The sequence below is a fragment of the Ochlerotatus camptorhynchus genome, unplaced genomic scaffold (genome assembly GCF_037179485.1).
Source record: "Ochlerotatus camptorhynchus isolate MF236.1 unplaced genomic scaffold, CSIRO-AGI_Acam_v1.1 ptg000023l, whole genome shotgun sequence".
In the NCBI taxonomy this organism is placed as follows: Eukaryota; Metazoa; Arthropoda; class Insecta; order Diptera; family Culicidae; genus Ochlerotatus; species Ochlerotatus camptorhynchus.
Window position 1 is genome coordinate 715 of NW_027040515.1, and position 19,500 is coordinate 20,214.

General features: G+C 43.8%; 2 protein-coding genes and 1 long non-coding RNA gene across 3 annotated transcripts; 2 read left to right on the top strand and 1 right to left on the bottom strand.

Moving 5' to 3' along the window:
- Positions 1–471: 471 nt before the first annotated feature.
- LOC135706510 (kinesin-like protein Klp61F) lies at positions 472–5,727 on the bottom strand (the record flags this gene model as incomplete). Its single annotated transcript, XM_065228126.1, has 5 exons — positions 5,450–5,727; positions 4,882–5,384; positions 1,952–2,925; positions 1,729–1,888; positions 472–1,670 (listed from the first exon to the last, which is right to left on the bottom strand). Coding segments are annotated over exons 1-5 (2,919 nt in total), but the record flags the coding sequence as incomplete, so codon positions are not given.
- LOC135706244 (actin-binding protein IPP-like) lies at positions 3,579–4,796 on the top strand. The gene is made up of 2 exons (XM_065227814.1): positions 3,579–4,414; positions 4,475–4,796. Exons 1-2 carry the CDS (start codon positions 3,579–3,581, stop codon positions 4,794–4,796), a joined length of 1,158 nt encoding a protein of 385 aa, XP_065083886.1.
- Positions 5,728–13,599: 7,872 nt separating the features above from the next.
- Positions 13,600–19,470, top strand: LOC135707080 (uncharacterized). The gene is made up of 3 exons (XR_010518207.1): positions 13,600–13,628; positions 13,801–14,038; positions 19,448–19,470. It is a non-coding gene; the product is annotated as an uncharacterized LOC135707080 (long non-coding RNA).
- The last annotated feature ends 30 nt before the right edge of the window (positions 19,471–19,500 follow it).

The following is a 19,500-nucleotide window of genomic DNA, read 5'->3' on the forward strand; positions in this document are numbered from 1 at the left end:
ACCGAGTCACTCAAGGCAATCACAGTCAAAACACGATATATCACTAAATGATAACTTTATGGACACCTGAAACTAAATTTCAGCAAACAAATTAACAAATTTAAAGCAATAAATATTTAATTCGCGGACCAAAAATACACAGCAAAAGATAAACACGTCAGCTTTCAAGCGCGGCCTACTGCGATTCCAACTAACTTTTTCAGTATATGTTTGGAGAATATCCCGGCCCGGGTACGTTCAAAGACCTTTCGCAGGAAGATTTTAAATCCTTCAATACAGAATAAATTCGGGAAATTTTCAGAGGAAACATGATAAACTTCATTATATTTCCAGCAGATCTCCTGCAGAAAACTACAGCAAAAGATCTGGACTCTGAAACCCATGCCCATTGAAGATTGTAATTCAAGGCTAATTTAGGAATTTTACGCTTTGTTCAGAGAAAAAAAAAACTGATAACTGGAAAACACTCACCTCACTAATGGTCGTGGACAGATCCAGATCGGCCCTTCCACGCTCGCGCCAGAACCGACGGATGATGCGATCGTGCGGCGACGTCATTGGCACGTCTCTCGGATAGTTGACAGTCTTCCGCACCGGTGTCTGCCCCGTCGGTTGATACGACGTCAGCTCGTCCCGATGGAAGCGATCCACCTGTTCGCTCAGTTCGGCCAAATTGGCGCTGGTTTGATTCTGATAGGAGGTGATATTCCGCTGGAGCTGCTTGTTCAGGGCAATCGTTGTGTGGCGGAACTGGGACTGTGCTGCAGATTCGGAGTTCAATTTGTCACTTAACGCTTGCATTTGCGACGTATGGCTAGTCGAACATTCCGCCTGGTGCTGTTCGAACTCGGAAGAAAACTTTTCCCAACTCTCGCGAGAAGCTTCCTCGAAGCTTCCGAGCAAACTGTTCTGTTGGGTGACGGTTTCTTTCAGCTGAGTGCCTAATGATTCCACAGGACAGAGAATATTATTTTGCAGACGGCCTTCGACGATTGCTTTATGTTCCTGTCGTGTCTCTTCCAGCTGCCGAGAATTCCGTTCTAAAACACCGATGCATTCGGTCTGGTTTCCGACGTTTTTGTCAACAGCGGATCCATTGTTCGCGATCAGTTCCTTAACAGAAGCTTTTGTTTGCGCTACATTCTGACCAACCTCCCGCAGACGATCCAGACCAGCTCGTTCCGCTTTGACTTCCTCGCACATGGCCATCAACTGGGTCATTCGTCTGTCGTAAGCTTGCTTCGACGTTTCAACGAACTCTTCGATTCGAGTTTGGCTTTCGCCGAACCGATCGACCAGTTGATCCATGTCGAGGAGGAGCGCTTTCTGGGAAGCACAGAGCTGTAAATTTTGCTCTGCACTTTCCCGGCATGCTTGCCAGGTGGCGTGCAGAAGTGCTTTATGCTGCTCATCCTGTTCGGCAATTGTTTTTTTGAGAGACTGGACGTTAGCTGTGATCGTCAGTTGCAGGGATTCAACTGCCCGTTCAATCGTTTCCGAGAACGTTTGTGCCACTTTCAGTTGTTCTGAGCTCCAGTTGCAATGATCGGCTCGAAAGGTGGTCAGCAGTGAGGATCCCTTCGACGACATACTCCCGGATAGGGACTCGAGGGATGTGATTTTTGATTGGACGTCCCGCTGTAAAGTTTCCTGATTTGAGAGGTAGTTATCTGAAACGAATCTTGGATTATAAGTCCTGAATTGAGCGAATTCCGAGCATTAACTTACCCCAATCACTCACAATCGAAGACGATATTTGGTGGCAATTTTGCGTGAGATTGGCGACATTTCCTTCCATTGCCTGCATTCGAGTCTTCAGCTGTTCCACAAACTGTTCACAAACACTTTGATTCTTATGATCCGTTTCTTTTCTTCTATCGATCGTGTCCTGAAAGGCAAAACAGACATCTCACCATGGTACCCTGTCAATCATGTCAACCCTTCGACTTACATGCAACCCATTGGTATCTTGCTGAACTGATTCCACCACCTCAATCAGCTCCTTGGCTTGATTGGTCAATGCTTCCTCGGTCTTTATGTGTCTGTCGAGAACTACCTTTTTCTCCGCATAGCGTCGCTTCGTTTTGTTAAGAAAGCGCTTCGTCGTGGTCAGCTCGTGCTTCGTGTGGCACAGATGGTCCTCCGTGCGGCGCAGCATATCCTCCTTTTCGATCAGATTCAAACTGACCTCCTTGAAAATCGACTCCTTCTTGGCCAAATCCTCCTTCAGCACCTTGATCAGAATTACTTTGTCGTTCAGTTCCTTCGTGGTCGCTTCCGACTTGTACAGCATCTCGTTGTATGTCTCCTCCGGCAAATAGATTCCATTCTTATCTCTGGTAGCCAACAGTTCCCGCTTGAGTCGATCAATTTCTTCCGTATATTCCTTGATGACCGTCTTCTTCGACAGCTTTTGATTCGCTTCCGGTTTATTCTGTATGTTCTTCGCCCGATGAGCGTACTCCAGTGTGCTCATCGTTTCCTCAAAGTCCTTATGCCCTGGAGACACGGTCGCAATGATCGATGTCTTGGTCCTTCCGCCGAGCGATTCCTGCAGCAAACGGGTCAACTTGGACTCCCGATAGGGCACGTGCGGCGTCCGTTCGACCAATGCCGTAATCACGCGACCCAAAGTCAACAGCGACTGGTTGATGTTAACCGATTCGCGCGTTCGGATTCCCTTCTCGTTGCCGGCCTTGGTAATGTTCTCGCTTCCGGCCAAATCGACCAGGTTGAGCTTACCGATTTTGAGCAGTTCCTCGCCGTCCATGCCGTTCTCCTTGATGTGCACGATGATGGAGAAGATGGTGTGCGAACGGGAAGACTGGGCGTTCATCAGGGTGGAAGCCGTCCGGCGACGTTCCTGACCCTTGGCCAGCAGTTTGTAGACATCGTCCTTGCTGTGGACCGGAATTTCCTCCAACCCTGGAATGAATGCAAACGGGAAAATCACGGGGTTGATTAAATAATGGAAATGGAAACTGAAAACGGGAAAAAGGTCCACGGGTCTTCAAGTCCGTGTCTAGAAGAATTTAATGAACTTAAGGGTTAAAAATTGGACATTTACAAGGCTGGTAGTGATCAATGCTGTCAACAATTGTGATTTTAGTGACCATGTTGAAAGCAATAAGTGACCAAATAGTGACTTATAGTTGTAAAAAAAAAGTGACTTAAGTGAAGAAGTTTGATGCTTTAGACGTATTCAATTAATAACTCATAAACACTTCCCGAGCTAAGCCGGATATCTTCTTTTTTAAATTTAGGATTAATTCATAGTTTGATGTTATTTTCACATCTGAGCGTGCATTAGCGGAGTGGAGCAAACTTTGCGTTGAGAGAGACTAGTACTTTTCTCCCTCTCGTACCTTCGTAAAATCTCGCCCCGCGCGTGAAATATCGCTCAGGACGGAATCCACCTTACTAGACCCTCTCTACCTGGAACCATATCGAGCCGACCTAAAAACTCCAGTAGGCGATGGCCAAGAAACGATTTTTTTCCATTCCATTCCTGACGTTTCACAATCAAGTTGATCAAACCAGAAGTTCCTCCATCAGAGGCAAGCTTCAAGCGTAAGAAAATGTCCGGCCGAACGGAAATCAAGTCCCTCATCGACCAAGGCTACGATCCGCTCCACACGGAACACTGGGAGGCCATCGAGTTTGACGATAAACTGGATCACCTCAGCCTGATTGATCAACGGCTTAAAAGCTTCCGGAAACCGGATATGCAGGTTCGTATCGGGGACACCCATTTCGACTGCCACTCGCTGTTGCTCCAGTGCTATTCGGAGGCGTTCGACGAGCTGGAAAACGAACGGGCGGTGATTCTGCCGCAGGAAAAGGTAACACCAGAAGCATTCCAGATCATATATGCCTGGATGCTGGCACCCAAGGCGGACATCAAGAGGGAGCACTTCGTTGAGGTCTTCGTTGCAGCGGAATATCTACGGATAAAGCATCTGATCAACCAGTGCTGGATCTGTATGGATAGCATCGAGGCACTTGTGGAGGACCGTGCCTTTCTGTTGTACATCGAAGCGGCACGGTTCCAGCAAACCATTCTTCAGAATATGCTTCTGAAGAGGATCTGCAAGTTCTTTCTACCGTTGGTCGCTTCAAGAGAATTCATGCAATTGCCACTGGAAGATCTGAACATCCTGCTCAAATCGAGTTACATTGGAGTGTTCTCCGAGGCGGACGTCTTCTATGCGGCATGCATCTGGCTGCTCGAGGATTGGGAAAACCGACAAGAACATGTCAGCGAAGTTATGAATTTGGTCCGGTTTACCCTGATTCGTCCGAGCTTGCTAGCCCAGTTGAACAGCTTCGATGCGGACGAGCGGATCCATGATATTTTGAGGCACGAAACTACCAAGTACCTGGTGGCGCAGGCTTTGAATTACGCTTTTTCCAGGTAATCTAAACCGAACGTAATAGCTGCAAATGATTCAAAACAATTATTCATTATTTTCAGCAAATCCTTTGCAGAGATGTCCGATCATCGCCTCAGTAGTCGCAGAGCAAACCGCGTAGCAATACAAAAGCTTGCAGATCGCACTTGGCTGGAAGATTTGGACGCCTTTAGGGAGGAAGGTGAAATGGGAATATACGCCTTCACTCCGGAGGATTACAGCTACGAAACTTTTCTGGAGAGACTGGGCCATTTAAGTCGGGATCGTGACTGCTGGAAACGCTGGCAGAAGGTGGAAATAAATGTCGAATCGCTGCTAACTCCGCGGATCAGTCTACTGAAAACACCGAGCGACGAACACGGAGAAACTTCCGGAATATACTGACCTGCACGCTTTATCTTCAGGAACCCCCAGCAGCTTTCAAATCTTATAAAGTGTAAATTACAAATATATTTTATACTACACCTACCTTGCACGATAACCGATCCCTTCTTGTTGACATCGTCGTAGATACGAATTTTGACCGTATCATCCGTGGACAACAAATCACACAGTTCCTCGTTGTACAGCTCCAGATAGGAGATACGCATCGAAAATTCCAACTCCGTCATGCGTAGCTCGTCGAACAGGTGGTTCAGTGCCCGCGGGATGACTCCCGTCTGGGTGTCATCGTCCCACCCGGAGCTCAGTTCCGGCTGTTCCTCGCCCACCATCGTGTACGTTTTGCCGGTGCCTGTTTGGCCATACGCAAACACGGTACAGTTGAAACCCGCCAGCACCTCCTCGATGTACGGGGCCACCACGGCATTGTAGACTTCATGCTGCTTCGACTGTATGTCGAAAGCCCGATCGAAGGTGAACCTCTTGGAACTTCTGGTGTCCACAAACGTCGGTTTCAATAGCACGTCCCGATTCGATACCACTTCGACGACCTCCTGGGAGCGAATCAACTTCTCCCGGGTGTTTGTTGGTCTGCAAAATAATCCCATTCCCATACATCAGAAACATCCCCCAACCCTAACGAATTCCGGACTCACCTGACCCTTAGGTAGACCTGAACATTCTGGTTACATTTGAGCGGTTTTCCGTTGCTCGTATTGTTTCCGCCGCTGGCATCCATGTTACTGATGCTTCTTTTGCTAGTCGCTTTTCCGGACCCACACGTCTGCAAATCACTAGCTCTTCTAGCTCCCGCGGAAGGGGACAAAAACCTTCTGTTGATAGACGAAATTATGACTTATCTTAGGGGCTTTCTTTGCCAGAAAATCTTGTTTCCAAACTTTTACACCGAAAATTTCCAACTGCTGCTGCTGCGTGTTTGATGGCCGTTTGGAATTTTTTGATTGGTGACGAATGAACTCAAGTCAAGGAATGAATATTTTCGTTTCGTTAAGTTCATTCTCGTTACCAACCTTCCCGGCAAGCATCATGCCTCATCGACCTAGCTTTGATGTCACCGAGTTGTGGCCGTTTTTCAAAATAAATATTTCCGGAGTAGATTGTAATTAGGGCGAAACTTGAAACGTGGAAACGTCTGGAGAAAAACAGTTGATTGAAGTGTGTTGAAGTATGTTTTTGTGGGTGTTAGCACAAGCTGGCATAGTGACTTACCCCCCGCCCCGTATGACAAATAAGTGCTCACTGCGTGTTTATGATCATTTCTTCGATTATATTTTATATTTTATTGCAATACCTTTCGTGGACCTTTCCTAGCATCGTAAGGATTTGTTTACTTTGCACGATAGGTAGCCGGTTTGACAGTTCAATAGGTAGACTTGGCTTCACTCTTGGCGTGACTCATTAGACTGATGCAAAATTTGACTTTCTCGCTCCACAGTGCTTAAATGGTTTCAAATCGGGTCCTGATTAGCCACCCAAAGTTACAACTCATTTGGTTAGAAACAGCAAGCCATTTGAAGTTTACATGTAAATTACTATGGGAAATCTCAACTTTTTGTTCATTGCCTTCTAGTCTTTTTCCATATTGAGCTGCGAAACAGTTCGATAGCCATAATAGAAAATTTTTCTCAGCTACAACTTTGCTGAAGATCGTTTCTATGTAAAACGAGACAGGAAAAAGTTATTATATACTAGCTGAGTGTGCCCGGTCTTGCTCGGGATTCAATATTAGCTTGAGTTTATGCGCCGATTTAAAAAAAAAAACATGCTATATTGTACGTAGCCCCCCTCCCCCTATTATCTAAGGGGCTACCCCCTATGATTATCTCCTTATACCCCTACACTCGCCCCCACATGCCTAATTTGGTTCCATTTGCTTGATTAGTTCCCGAGTTATGCAGAAATTTCTGTTTCATTTGTATGGGAGCCCCCCCTTACAGAAGGGGGAGGGGTCTCGAACCATCATAAGAACCTTCCACGGCCCCAAAAACCCCTGTACACAAATTTTCACGCCAATCGGTTTAGTAGTTTCCGAGTCTATAAGGGTCAGACAGACAGACAGACAGACAGAAATTCATTTATATATATATATATACATATATAGATTTAAGAGATTGGTAAACTTATGACATGATCAAGCAACTGCTCTGTAGGCAACACTGTATTGTGAAGTGTGACATAGTAGCCATGATGTTGTGTCCTATTCAACGCCTCAGAAACACCAATGTTGCCTGCTGAGCAGTTGATTGAGCATGATCATAAAACATCAGCTCATTGAACCATTGATAACTTTCGATCCTTACACACTCATTTTTTATTGCTGGAAACCAGCAAAATTTTGCTGGATTTTACCGAGCTGTATAACCAGCAATCCTTCCAGCAAAGTCAATTTTGCTGGCTTTCCAGAAAATATTTTTTTACAGAAGGTTACTGGAAAATCAGCAATTTCTTTGTTGAAAAAAATGAGGTTGATTTTGCTGGAATTTCAGCAATTACGCAATTACGAGAAGCTTTTCTCGTTTTAATAAGAAAAACAGGAAATCAATGCATCAAGAGAAATCTCTTAAACCCCTCTTTTATTCAGTCCACACTAAGATTTTTTTTACAGGAGTCAGTATTTTTTACTGGGTTTTTGAATTGCTGAAAAAGTCGGTAAAAATTCAAATTACCGTTATCCGTAAGAAATCAATGAAATCGACCAATTTTATTTTCTATCATTATATGGGGTTAACAAAACTATGTATGTACAAGTTCAGAACAAATTTTCTCATTAATAAATTTTCCATAGATTTTTAAACTTTTACCGAACAGTTCCGTAATTCAAAAACTCGGTAAAACCATAGAGGTAACTCTAAGACCACTGGGTCCCGAAGAAAATCATTATTATTTTTGGCTCACTCAGTACCAGAACAACGGTCCCAAGCAGTCCCAAGCAGGGTCCCAAGCTTTTTCACTCACCCCTGCATGTTCTGCATGAATCCACACACCCCTGATGTTATCAGTCAAACTTTCATAGCGAATCAAAACAAACATAGTGTAGTAATAGAATTTCAACTAGAATAGGGTACGTTAATCGTTTGCTTGGGACCAATAGGCTACTAAAGTGGTGAGCCAATTTAAAATCGTTAGTTTCGTATTGATTGTTGGTAAAACCGTCACTGACTCGATTAGTGTGCCGTTATTGAAATAACACTACACAAAACTATTGATTACTAGATTGATTATCTTTAAGTTCTTCTCAATTCGCACGTAAGCATCTTCTCCATGTTTCTACCGAATTTATCTAGAATAAAAGGCAATCTGTTACTAGATAATATTTCCTTCAAAATATTCCCCTGTCTTACCGTTATTATTATGCAAAATAGGTATAATAGCCAAACAATTATAATCCAGTTAAAATTTTACAACGCAACGCTTTTTATAAGCGGTCTTCCAACTAATTAACTAGAACCACAAGTCTTTTTGACAGTTCATTCTTTGCTGGTTTTCGGCAAAAACAACGGATTACTGGATTTTCAGTAATTAAAAAGTTGTTAGCTGTTATTTCAGCTAAAATCGTTTTGCTGGATCATTTTCAGCAAACCGTTTTGCTGGAAGATGAAAACAGAATTTGGTGTGTATATTTGATCGAAAAGTGGTTCAGCAAAGTTGTAGCTCAGAATATTTCCTACAAGTACAGTTGATAGCTTTTGAAGCAGACCAGGAAGCAGACCTATATGGTGAATTATTAGATAGACATGAACAAAAATCTTGGTTTTACCATAGTTATTCCCATACAAACTTCAAATGGTTTGTGCCATCTCAGTTTCTCACCAAATGGGTTAAAATTTTGAGAGATTAGTCAGGATTCAATTTGAAATCGTATCACTCTAGTGACTCATTATACACCGACTCTACCAAATATATAATAAATTGTTTATTTGGAAAATAAAAGCATTTGCAAATTTGTCTCCAATTGAGCTCTCTGACGTTTATAACACGCACACTTGTGTAATTCCATTTTCAAGTGCGAAGTTTGTTATCCTCACTTTTGCTCCAGCCAAAAATGTTGAGTTGGTTGGAAATGCTAACATGAAGCTTTAGTGTGATAATTTATTAGCTAGAGAATGATCTTTAGAAGAGAGTAGGTGGATAGTTCCGTTAGAGTACGGCAGTATGAAAATTGAATAGAAGTTGAAAATGAGCGAAGGGCTAGGGGATGATGTAAAAGTATCATATTCTTTTCATCACCGCTGGCCATTGGCCAGCGGGGCAAACGACTGGGTAATGCGTACCACCAGTACCGCGAGTACTTGAAGGATAAAATAGACCCCATTAGTGGTCCATTAGCCTCTTACCCAGTAACTCCTATCCCTACCTCCTCGTGGTGTCTCCTGGGATATGAGCAACCTTAGCGAAGATCGGGTAACCAACCCCGGTGGGAGCTTTGGTCATATGCTGACAGGGAAGGGGGCCCCTAGCGGGTTCGGCCTACACGGCCTGAGCGTCTGTTCACCATGGAGGTGCGGCTCAAACAGCGTCTGACTGGCATCCAGCGGCTGAATAAGAAATGCTGTATTGTGTCAGCTAAATCTAAGATGGCAGCCCCATCTACACAATAACTGAGCGTCTGTCCACCATGGAGGTGCGGCTCAAACAGCGTCTGCCTGGCATCCAGCGGCTGAAACAAGAAATGCTTATCCCCGAAAGCTATACCCAAGATGGCAGCCCCATCACGGCGGATAGGAGACCTTAGGCTAACTACCTACTGTCCCCGAAACTTTACAACTGTTACAGAAACCAATAGAGAAAGATCACGGACTGATATTACGGCAACGACTTTTAGCGCAAAACAACGGACAAGAATTGGAACATGGAATGTACTAACGCTAGCCCAACAGGGGAAGCTGGCACAACTCGCCAGCGAGGCTCGACGCATGAAGCTCGAAATCCTGGGACTAAGCGAAGTCCGTTGGCCAAACTTTGGAGAACACAAGCTGCCGTCGGGACAGGTACTACTCTATTCTGGTATTCGAGGTGAAAACGCTCCCCGCCACCGTGGAGTTGGTTTCCTGCTTAGCGCCCAAGCAAATGCGGCGCTCATCAAGTGGGAACCTATCAATGAGAGGATAATCGTTGCCAGATTCAGAACGCGGGTTCGTAACCTAACCATAATCCAATGTTATGCGCCAACCGATGCTGCCGAGTTACAGGACAAAGAGAACTTTTACAGTCAACTGAATGCAGTCGTGGATAAAATTCCGAGAGGTGACATCAAGATCTACATCGGCGACTTCAATGCGAAGATCGGCTCCGACAACACGGATTATGAGCGTGTCATGGGGCGCCATGGTCTTGGCGAAATGAGCGAAAACGGTGAGCTGTTGGCAGAGTTTTGTGGCAATAACGACATGGTGATCGGGGGTTCGCTCTTCCCCCATCGACCAGTGCACAAAGTCACGTGGGTTTCCCGTGATGGACATACCGAAAATCAAATCGACCACATCTGCATCAGCCGAAAATGGAGAAGGAGCCTTCTTGACGTTCGGAACAAACGCAGTGCCGACATCGCGTCTGACCACCATCTCCTCGTTGGAGAGATCCGCCTTCGTATCGCGCGGGTCCAGCGGCGGGAGGAGCGGCTCGGACGGCGATTCAACACACGCCGATTGGAAGATCCAGCAGTAAAAAGGTCATTCGTCGAGTAACTAGAGACCAGAGCTGCGGATATTCCTGATGGTGGCAGCGTAGAAGAGCAATGGACGGCGATCAAGGATGCCTTTACTGAAACGAGTGAAAACAACCTGGGCGAGCTGCGCGCTCAGAGAAAGGAGTGGATCACGGATGACACCTGGAGGAAGATAGAGGAGCGGAGAAATGCAAAAGCCGCGATAGAGCGGGCGAGAACCAGAGGAGCGAAGAACCAGGCCCGCCAACTGTATTCGGCTCTCGAGAAGGAAGTGAAGCGCTCGTGTAGGCGGGATAAGCGAGCGTGGGTGGACTCCCTAGCCGATGAAGGTGAGAAAGCCGCAGCAACAGGCGATATCCGTCTCCTCTACGATATCTCACGACGCCTGAGTGGAGCAAGGATGAATCCTAGGATGCCAGTGAAGGACGCGACTGGTCAGTTGCTCACCGACCCCACTGATCAGCTGAAACGCTGGTTTGAACACTTCGAACAGCTTCTACAAGTTTCGTCGGTCAACCAGCCATCAACATCTCGGCATGAACCGCCAAGAGTGCGACGCATCACTCGCGTCAATTCTGAGGCGCCATCCCTACCGGAGATCGAAGCTGCTATCCGAACCATGAAATCCAACAAGGCTCCCGGGGTCTATCGCATATCAGCAGAGATGCTCAAAGCTGACCCCATGCTATCTGCACAAATGTTGCATCAACTATTCTGCAATATCTGGGACACCGCGACTTTTCCGGCTGACTGGATGCAGGGCGTCTTAGTGAAGGTCCCAAAGAAGGGGGACCCAACTGTATGCGATAACTGGCGTGGCATTATGTTACTGTGTTGTGTTCTCAAAGTTCTATGCAAAGTTATCCTCAACCGGATACAGGAGAAGATCGACGCGACTCTCCGACGGCAGCAGGCGGGATTCCGTGCTGGAAGATCCTGTGTGGACCATATTGTCTCGCTCCGCATAATCTTGGAGCAGGTCAACGAATTCCAAGAGTCCCTTTACTTGGTTTTCATTGACTACGAAAAAGCTTTCGACCGACTCAACCACGAAAACCTGTGGGGCGCCCTAAGGCGCAAGGGAGTTCCGGATAAAATCGTCAACCTCATCGAAGCTCAGTATGAGGCTTTCACGTGCAGGGTGCTGCACAACGGAGCCCTATCTGACCCTATTCGGGTAGTCGCTGGAGTGAGGCAAGGATGTATTCTATCACCGCTACTGTTCCTCATCGTAATCGACGAGATAATGGTTGGTGCGATCGACCGTGTGCCGAACCGTGGGTTGCTCTGGCAGCCTATTACAATAGAGCATCTAAACGACCTAGATTTGGCGGATGACGTTGCTTTAGTATCACAACGGCGTTCTGACATGCAGAGTAAGCTCGACGATCTCGCCGAACGCTCCTCAGCGGCAGGTCTCAACATCAACGTCAGCAAGACTAAATCGTTGGATATCAACACGGGAAATCCATCCAATTTTACGGTAGCTGGTCAGGAAGTGGAGAAGGTTGAAAGTTTCCAATATCTTGGCAGCCAGATAGCGTCGGACGGCGGAACCAAGAGTGACATAGGTGCACGGATCAAGAAGGCAAGGGCTGCTTTTGCGAGTTTACGAAACATCTGGAAGTCAAATCAGATTAGTCTCCGCACGAAGATCCGAATTTTCAACTCTAACGTGAAATCTGTACTGCTGTACGCTAGCGAAACATGGTGCGTATCAGCGGAGATCACACAGAAGCTGCAGGTGTTCATCAACCGATGCCTGCGGTATATAATTCGTGCTTGGTGGCCTCACAACTGGATTTCGAATGCCGAGCTCCATCGACGGTGTCACCAGAAGCCGATATCGACAGAAATTCGGGAACGTAAGTGGAGGTGGGTTGGCCACACTCTACGGAAGAGCGGAAATGAAATCTGCAAACAAGCGCTGGATTGGAATCCAGCCGGACATCGCAGCAGAGGCAGACCCAGGGGCTCATGGCGGCGAAGCCTAAACAAGGAGATTAAGCAAGTCGACCGGAATTTGACCTGGGCCCAGGTCAAGGCGAAAGCAAACAATCGCCCAGGATGGAGATCTTTCACGTTGGCCCTTTGCGCCCTTTGGCGCTCAGGACACTTAAGGTAAGTAAGGCTAGGGGAAGGACTGCTCCAAGTATGAGTATCAATACCGATGGTGGAAATATTAAATATTTTAATATGTGTGATATTTGCGAATCTTACACTTAGTCTGACAGTTGTTTTTTTTTGTGTTTGACTATTTTTGGTTTAAAGTGTACATTTGACATTCGTTTAATCAAAAATGGATTTCACACGAGAGGCAAGTCATTCCTTGATGATCTTGCTGGTCAGGGCCACCAAAATTAGCTCCTTGTTCTCATAAATTGGGCATTCTTTGGTAGCTGATCTCAGTGCACATAATCTGGCGCACTTCCGTTCCCAGAAAATAGTCATTAATTTCCACGAATTCTTCATCGTCTGCAATCCAATGTTCTGTCCTCCGATGGAACGGGAATCGACTGACTACGGTGCCCCTGTAAACGGAGTCCCATAGTGATGGTTCCGTGGTCGTAATACATTCGCCATGAGCCTGCAATTTGGAGAGATTTGCTGCTGGGGGAACTTGCCTAGTCCAGTGCCGTTTTTATCATCAAAAAACCCGAAGCCAAAAACGATCAGAGCTATCGAAAACAAAAATCTAGGCAAAAATGATGAAACAGAAAGCTGCAGGAACATAAACAACAACGGTGAAACGTCATTGAGTGTATGCGTTAAAGCTACACTGTTATTTTTTTTTTTACTTTGTAGCTTTCCACTTGACAGTTAATATCATTAATATTTATACTAAAAACTATAATAGCTACCAATATGAGCAATTTTTACATCAAATATTACTGCATATCAAGTTGTACTTCCCCTAGGCGAAGGGCCATTAATGCGACAGTTTTTTTAAAGTTACACACTCATTTTTTATTGCTGGAAACCAGCAAAATTTTGCTGGATTTTGCTGAGCTGTATAACCAGCAATCCTTCCAGCAAAGTAAATTTTGCTGGCTTTCCAGCAAATATTTTTTGACAGAAGGTTGCTGGAAAATCAGCAATTTCATTGCTGAAAAATATGGGGTTGATCAGGCCGTGCCCACTCCATTCAGGTGAGTTGCTTTTTGGTAGTATTGACCCGGAAAGAATCACTGATGCGAATGTTTTCCCAACAGCCCAACAAACATTGAATGTTGAATAATAGCTTATTCAGACAGAAATAAGCTTCATCAGCTAAAAATTGGCTTATTCAGCTGTTGATCAACTCGAATTGTTTGTTGGGAGATCATCAAGGTCGAATCAGTTGAGGCCTCCAAGACCCGTCGTGCTCACATCAAGCAGTTCCACGACTCGAAGATCCGCTTCCCGCTGGTGCAAAGATACCACCACAAGCGCTACAGGAAGCTGTTCTCTTTCCGCCGATCGGATACTTACTATCAGTAAACCAGGAGCCGCCGTTCATGTACTGTTAATTCCACTCTTTTTTAGGGAGTAAAAATGATGAAGATCCGTAAGAAACCATGTGACTTTTTATGTTGTTTTTGTGCTAACGTAAGAACTCCACGACACACATAACACGCGACGCGAGACAAGACACAACACTTATCGTTCTTACAACATTTAAAACGGATTAAAAATTACCTTTCTGTCGACCGGTTTCGGGCGCGATGCTGCCCATCTACGGGACAATGTCCGACTGGTTACAATAGGATTGCTACGCTGTTGTGTAGACGTCCAGAGAAGAGAGTTGTTACTGTATTTTCAGCTTTGTCAAGTTGAACAAAGATGATGTGATGGGAGGATCATCTTCATTCATCAGTGGTTCCTGTGTGTTGTTGATATGCATTGATTCCCATGCATTGAGGTGTGAGGGTTTTCGTACTGTTTTGATGAGCTTCGCACTTTTCCAATCAGTTTGATGATTGGAGGCCGTCGTGTGTGCCGCCACAGCTGAATCGTTTGATTTATTGTTGTCGACAGCATTTTTGTGTTCTTTAAGGCGAACTTTTACTTTGCGACGAGTTTGTCCGATGTACACCGAGGGACAATCCTGGCAGGGAATTCGGTAAATTCCAGACTGCTCATCCGCCGGAATCTTGTCCTTAAGGTTACACAACAGGTCGCGTAGAGTGTTGTCGCTTTTGTGTACTATGTGTAGTCCTTGACGTTTGAGTGTGTTTTTGATTGGGTTTGTGACTTTTGGATAAAATGGTAGGCTAATCCTCTTAGCTTCATCCCTCTCCGGCTGTAGTGTGGTTATGTTCTGTAGGCGTTTCTTGCGTTTGTGTTTTTGTAAAATTTTGCTGGTGAACTCCTTTTCGTATCCATTTACTTCCGCCGCCTTGTAGATACGTTCCTTTTCTTCAGCGAATTCTTCTTCCTCCATAGGTACATTATAGAGACGGTGTGCCATAGAGTGGAAGGCGGCTTGCTTTTGAGCGCCGAAGTGATTGGAGTCCGAGGTGATGTATCGATCAGTGGATGTCGGTTTTCGGTAAATACCGAATTTCAACGTGTCGTCCTCCTTTCTGGTGACCATCAAATCTAGAAAGGGCAATTTTCCATCCACTTCTCTTTCTACTGTGAACTTAATTGAGCTGTGGCGGGAGTTCAGCATGTTCAGTGTCTGCTATAGGTAGCGTTCCTTCACTGGTGCGAAGATATCATCAACATAACGCCGCCAGACTCGCCCATGTGAACATTCTTCGTGATTCGTTGAGAAAGAAAATCCGTGAGTGGAATAAAAAGTGGATCCTACTGGTTGGAGGAAGTTGGTTCAATGCTTCCCTTGAGAACAACTATTTTGTGAAGATGGATGAGTTTGAATTGGCGATTTCATGCCGCATTAAATTTAGCAATGACGGAAATTCGTAATTGAGTAATGCGGTGTGAACATTTCAAAAGGGCCGAATTGCTTTTGTAAACAATGGCTTTAGACGTCTGTCGTAACCTGACCGAGGTTTCCAGCCTCGGTCATGTGTCGCAACAAAGACCTACCGAGAACAAGACGCACAACCGTGCGCTACAAGTTTGGTTAAATGACTGATTCAAGATTCAATCATGTACAAAGACGAAGCAGTGAAGCTTCGGTTTGTTCCCACATTGCATGTATGTGTGCGTTTCATTGATTATCAAATCAACGCTACACCCTGACTCAACTATGATCCAATCGTTCGTGACATTATTGTACGACTACACGCTGACACAAATTTACTCAACTTGAGTGTGGTGCTATACGACTCAACTTTCTTATTTTTTGTGTTCAAATAATTAGTTACCATTATTTACCATGATTATTATTCTATACCAACTATATCTACCACATTCTTCCCCTTCTCTACTCTTTGGAATACAGATACAATTCAACAACACAGATACAACACCACACTGATTCAACATTTGTTTTATGTACTTACATCCATAAGACTAATAGGTTTCAAGCAAAAGTTTCTAATATTGTTTAAACTTCACGTCATCATCAACTTAAATTTTGCCATAAACTTCAACATAACAACACTATTGTCATCAACTTCAAGATTACCGTCAACCTCAATACCTTCATAAACTTCAGCATTAACATCAACTTCAACAATACCATCAACTTCAATAATATTATCAACATCAACATTTAACAAATGCAAAATTGCAATAAACCAATATCATACCATTACCATCAGCATCACATTCGCATCAACTTTAACTTTGCCATTAGTTTCACATTACCATTAGCACTCACATAACCATCAACCTTACATTAGCATAAACTCGAGCATAAACTTTAACATCACCATGAACCTTAACGGCCCGAACAACATCAACATTTTCGTTAACTAAAACATATTTTTAAACATTTACATTACATTTACTTTCATACATTTCATTATTGACAACAACTTCAACTTAGCCATTAACATTACCATCAACTTGAACAAAAAGTTTATCTTCGCCATCATCTTCAACTTACTTCCAACATGATTACCATAAGCTTCGACCTCGGCTTCAAGATTGCCATACACTTCAACTTTGCCATCAACTTTACATTCTCATCAACTTTAACAATATCATCTTCAACTTCAACATTTCCATAGACATCAACATTTCAACACAGATACAAATTTTACCACCCCTATCAACCTCAACAACATCATCAACTTATATAATGTTATCAACCTCATCACTAAAATCCCTAAAAACAGACCAAAAATCGCCAACAGCTTCAACAACCTAGTAACTCAATCATGACATCACCATCATCATTAAACTTTAATAAAGTATTTGAAAAAAATAAAGAAATCCAAACATCTACATTGACTTTAAAACCATTTCAGCCTCAACACTACCTTCAACATCAATATTGGTATAAACTTCAATACCACCGTGAACCTCAACACTATCATCAGACTCGACACTCGCACAAACCTTAACCCAGCTATCAATCTCGTCATCACCGATAATATCAACACAGCCATCAACTTGAATACCGCCTTCAACAGCATAACAATGTAAATCTTCGTTAAGTTCAACCGTATCATTAATTGCAAAACATTCGTCGTCAAAACCATCAAACTTTTTTTTCTTTGCTGTTTTCAATGACGGCTAAGACCATGTCCATCTTGCCTAATCACCAACTTGGTGAATGCACAAAAGTGTTAAGCCTCTTAAATATAACAACAACCATCAACCTCTTATTCCGGCTAATATAACTATACCGATAATATCACTAATGACGTCCAGAGTCACTAGTCCGACTAAAGCACTTCAGTTTAGTGCTGGCGCCCCTCTAATGTCATCATCCTTTACCAATGGTATGCTGTGGCTGTAAATCCAATATATAACGCATCTACCTCACATTGATTTTGGTACTTTACATTTTGGTACTCACTTTCTGGTTGGTTTACCCATTTGTTTTCGATGTTACGATGATCGAACAAATCAATGCATAAACATTGGACACCATGTTATATCTATAATGCCATTACCACCAGTATTAACATAGCCAAAAACCTGAATATGACCTTACACTTCAACCACCCTATAAATTACCATCAACTTTATCATCAATTTCAACACTGACACCAACTTCAAGATAACCATCATCATCAATATAACCATTAACTTTTATATTGATATCTACCTCATCCTCGCCATCAACTTCAACAACATCTCCAAGATCAATTTTGCCATCAATGTTACGCCGATGTGCAAAATCTACTTTCGTTTTTTTTTTCGCTTTCAATGCTTAATCGCGCTTTATCTTTTTGCAGGAAATCTTCAAAATCATCTTGAATCTTCTTTTTATATACTCAGCGTACACGCAGCTCAGCACTGCAAAACGAAAATTTCCATTAGCGTCCATTACATTAGCTTAACTCAACTATTAAACTCAATTTCACATTACCATCAACCTCAATACCACCACTTTTCTCAACACCATCCAAACCATTATTGTCAACATTGAAATCAACTTCAACGACGCCGTCGACCTTAACATTAACTAAACATTCACTTCAACTTTCACACTATCACGAACTCCAGCAGAGATACAATTTATTCTCGCCTTAACCTCAACATGACCGCAAATTTTACACAACCATCAAACCGCCATCAAACTCAACATTATAAATTTCAATAATATCATCAATTTCATCATTGACACAACCTCAACTTTAACATTACCATCCGCTTAAACAAAACAAATTAAACATTGACATCACTGTTAACCATCGCTACCATTTCAAATTAACACCAATTTTATTAGCATTCAACTTTGCGATTAACTTTCCCGTCTGCTGGCTTCTCCTTTGCCCTTTTGCAAGGAGCCTAGCGTAGACATTTTTTCCACCCTTGTGTTGATTTTTTTTTTCCTGGCCTACTCCACTGCCCTTCCGTCAGGGAGCCTACCGGAGATTTTTTCCACCCTTCCGCCGGGAATTGCATTTTTTTTTCATCTCCCGGCCTACTCCTCTGCCCTTCCGTCAGGGAGCCTACCGGAGATTTTTTCCACCCTTCCGCCGGGAATTGTTTTTTTTTTTTTATCTCCCGGCCTACTCCTCTGCCCTTCCGTCAGGGAGCCTACCGGAGACATCATCTCAATCCTTCACCGCCTTTCTCTTTTTTTTTCATCTCCCGGCCTACTCCACTGCCCTTGCGTCAGTGAGCCTACCGGGAGCATTACTTTTCCCACCATCTGACGGGGAAATTATTTCGTGCTTTTTTTTTTTTACAATTTATCCATCGCGGAATGTTTTTTTTTAACCGGCCTACTCCGTTATAGAGCCTACCGTGAACGTTTGTTACTCCTCCGCCCTTTCGTCGGAGAGTATTTTTTCACTACACTTACTACCTATACCACTTTCTACACTAAATTAAAACTTTTACAAAAGCTACCGGCTGCGCCATTGTCGTAACCTGACCGAGGTTTCCAGCCTCGGTCATGTGTCGCAACAAAGACCTACCGAGAACAAGACGCACAACCGTGCGCTACAAGTTTGGTTAAATGACTGATTCAAGATTCAATCATGTACAAAGACGAAGCAGTGAAGCTTCGGTTTGTTCCCACATTGCATGTATGTGTGCGTTTCATTGATTATCAAATCAACGCTACACCCTGACTCAACTATGATCCAATCGTTCGTGACATTATTGTACGACTACACGCTGACACAAATTTACTCAACTTGAGTGTGGTGCTATACGACTCAACTTTCTTATTTTTTGTGTTCAAATAATTAGTTACCATTATTTACCATGATTATTATTCTATACCAACTATATCTACCACAACGTCGACTACTCGCGAATGAAAGCTCACAACTGGTAAACTTCGCCCCGTACCAGGGTACACATAAAAGCCATGTGTGACCACACCTACTATCCATTTGACACAACAATTTCATGTGTACTATTGAGTGAGTTCCAGGCCACTGACAAGGTCTACACAGTAAAAAAAAAAAATGTAATATCGATCAACGTAATTCAAGTTGA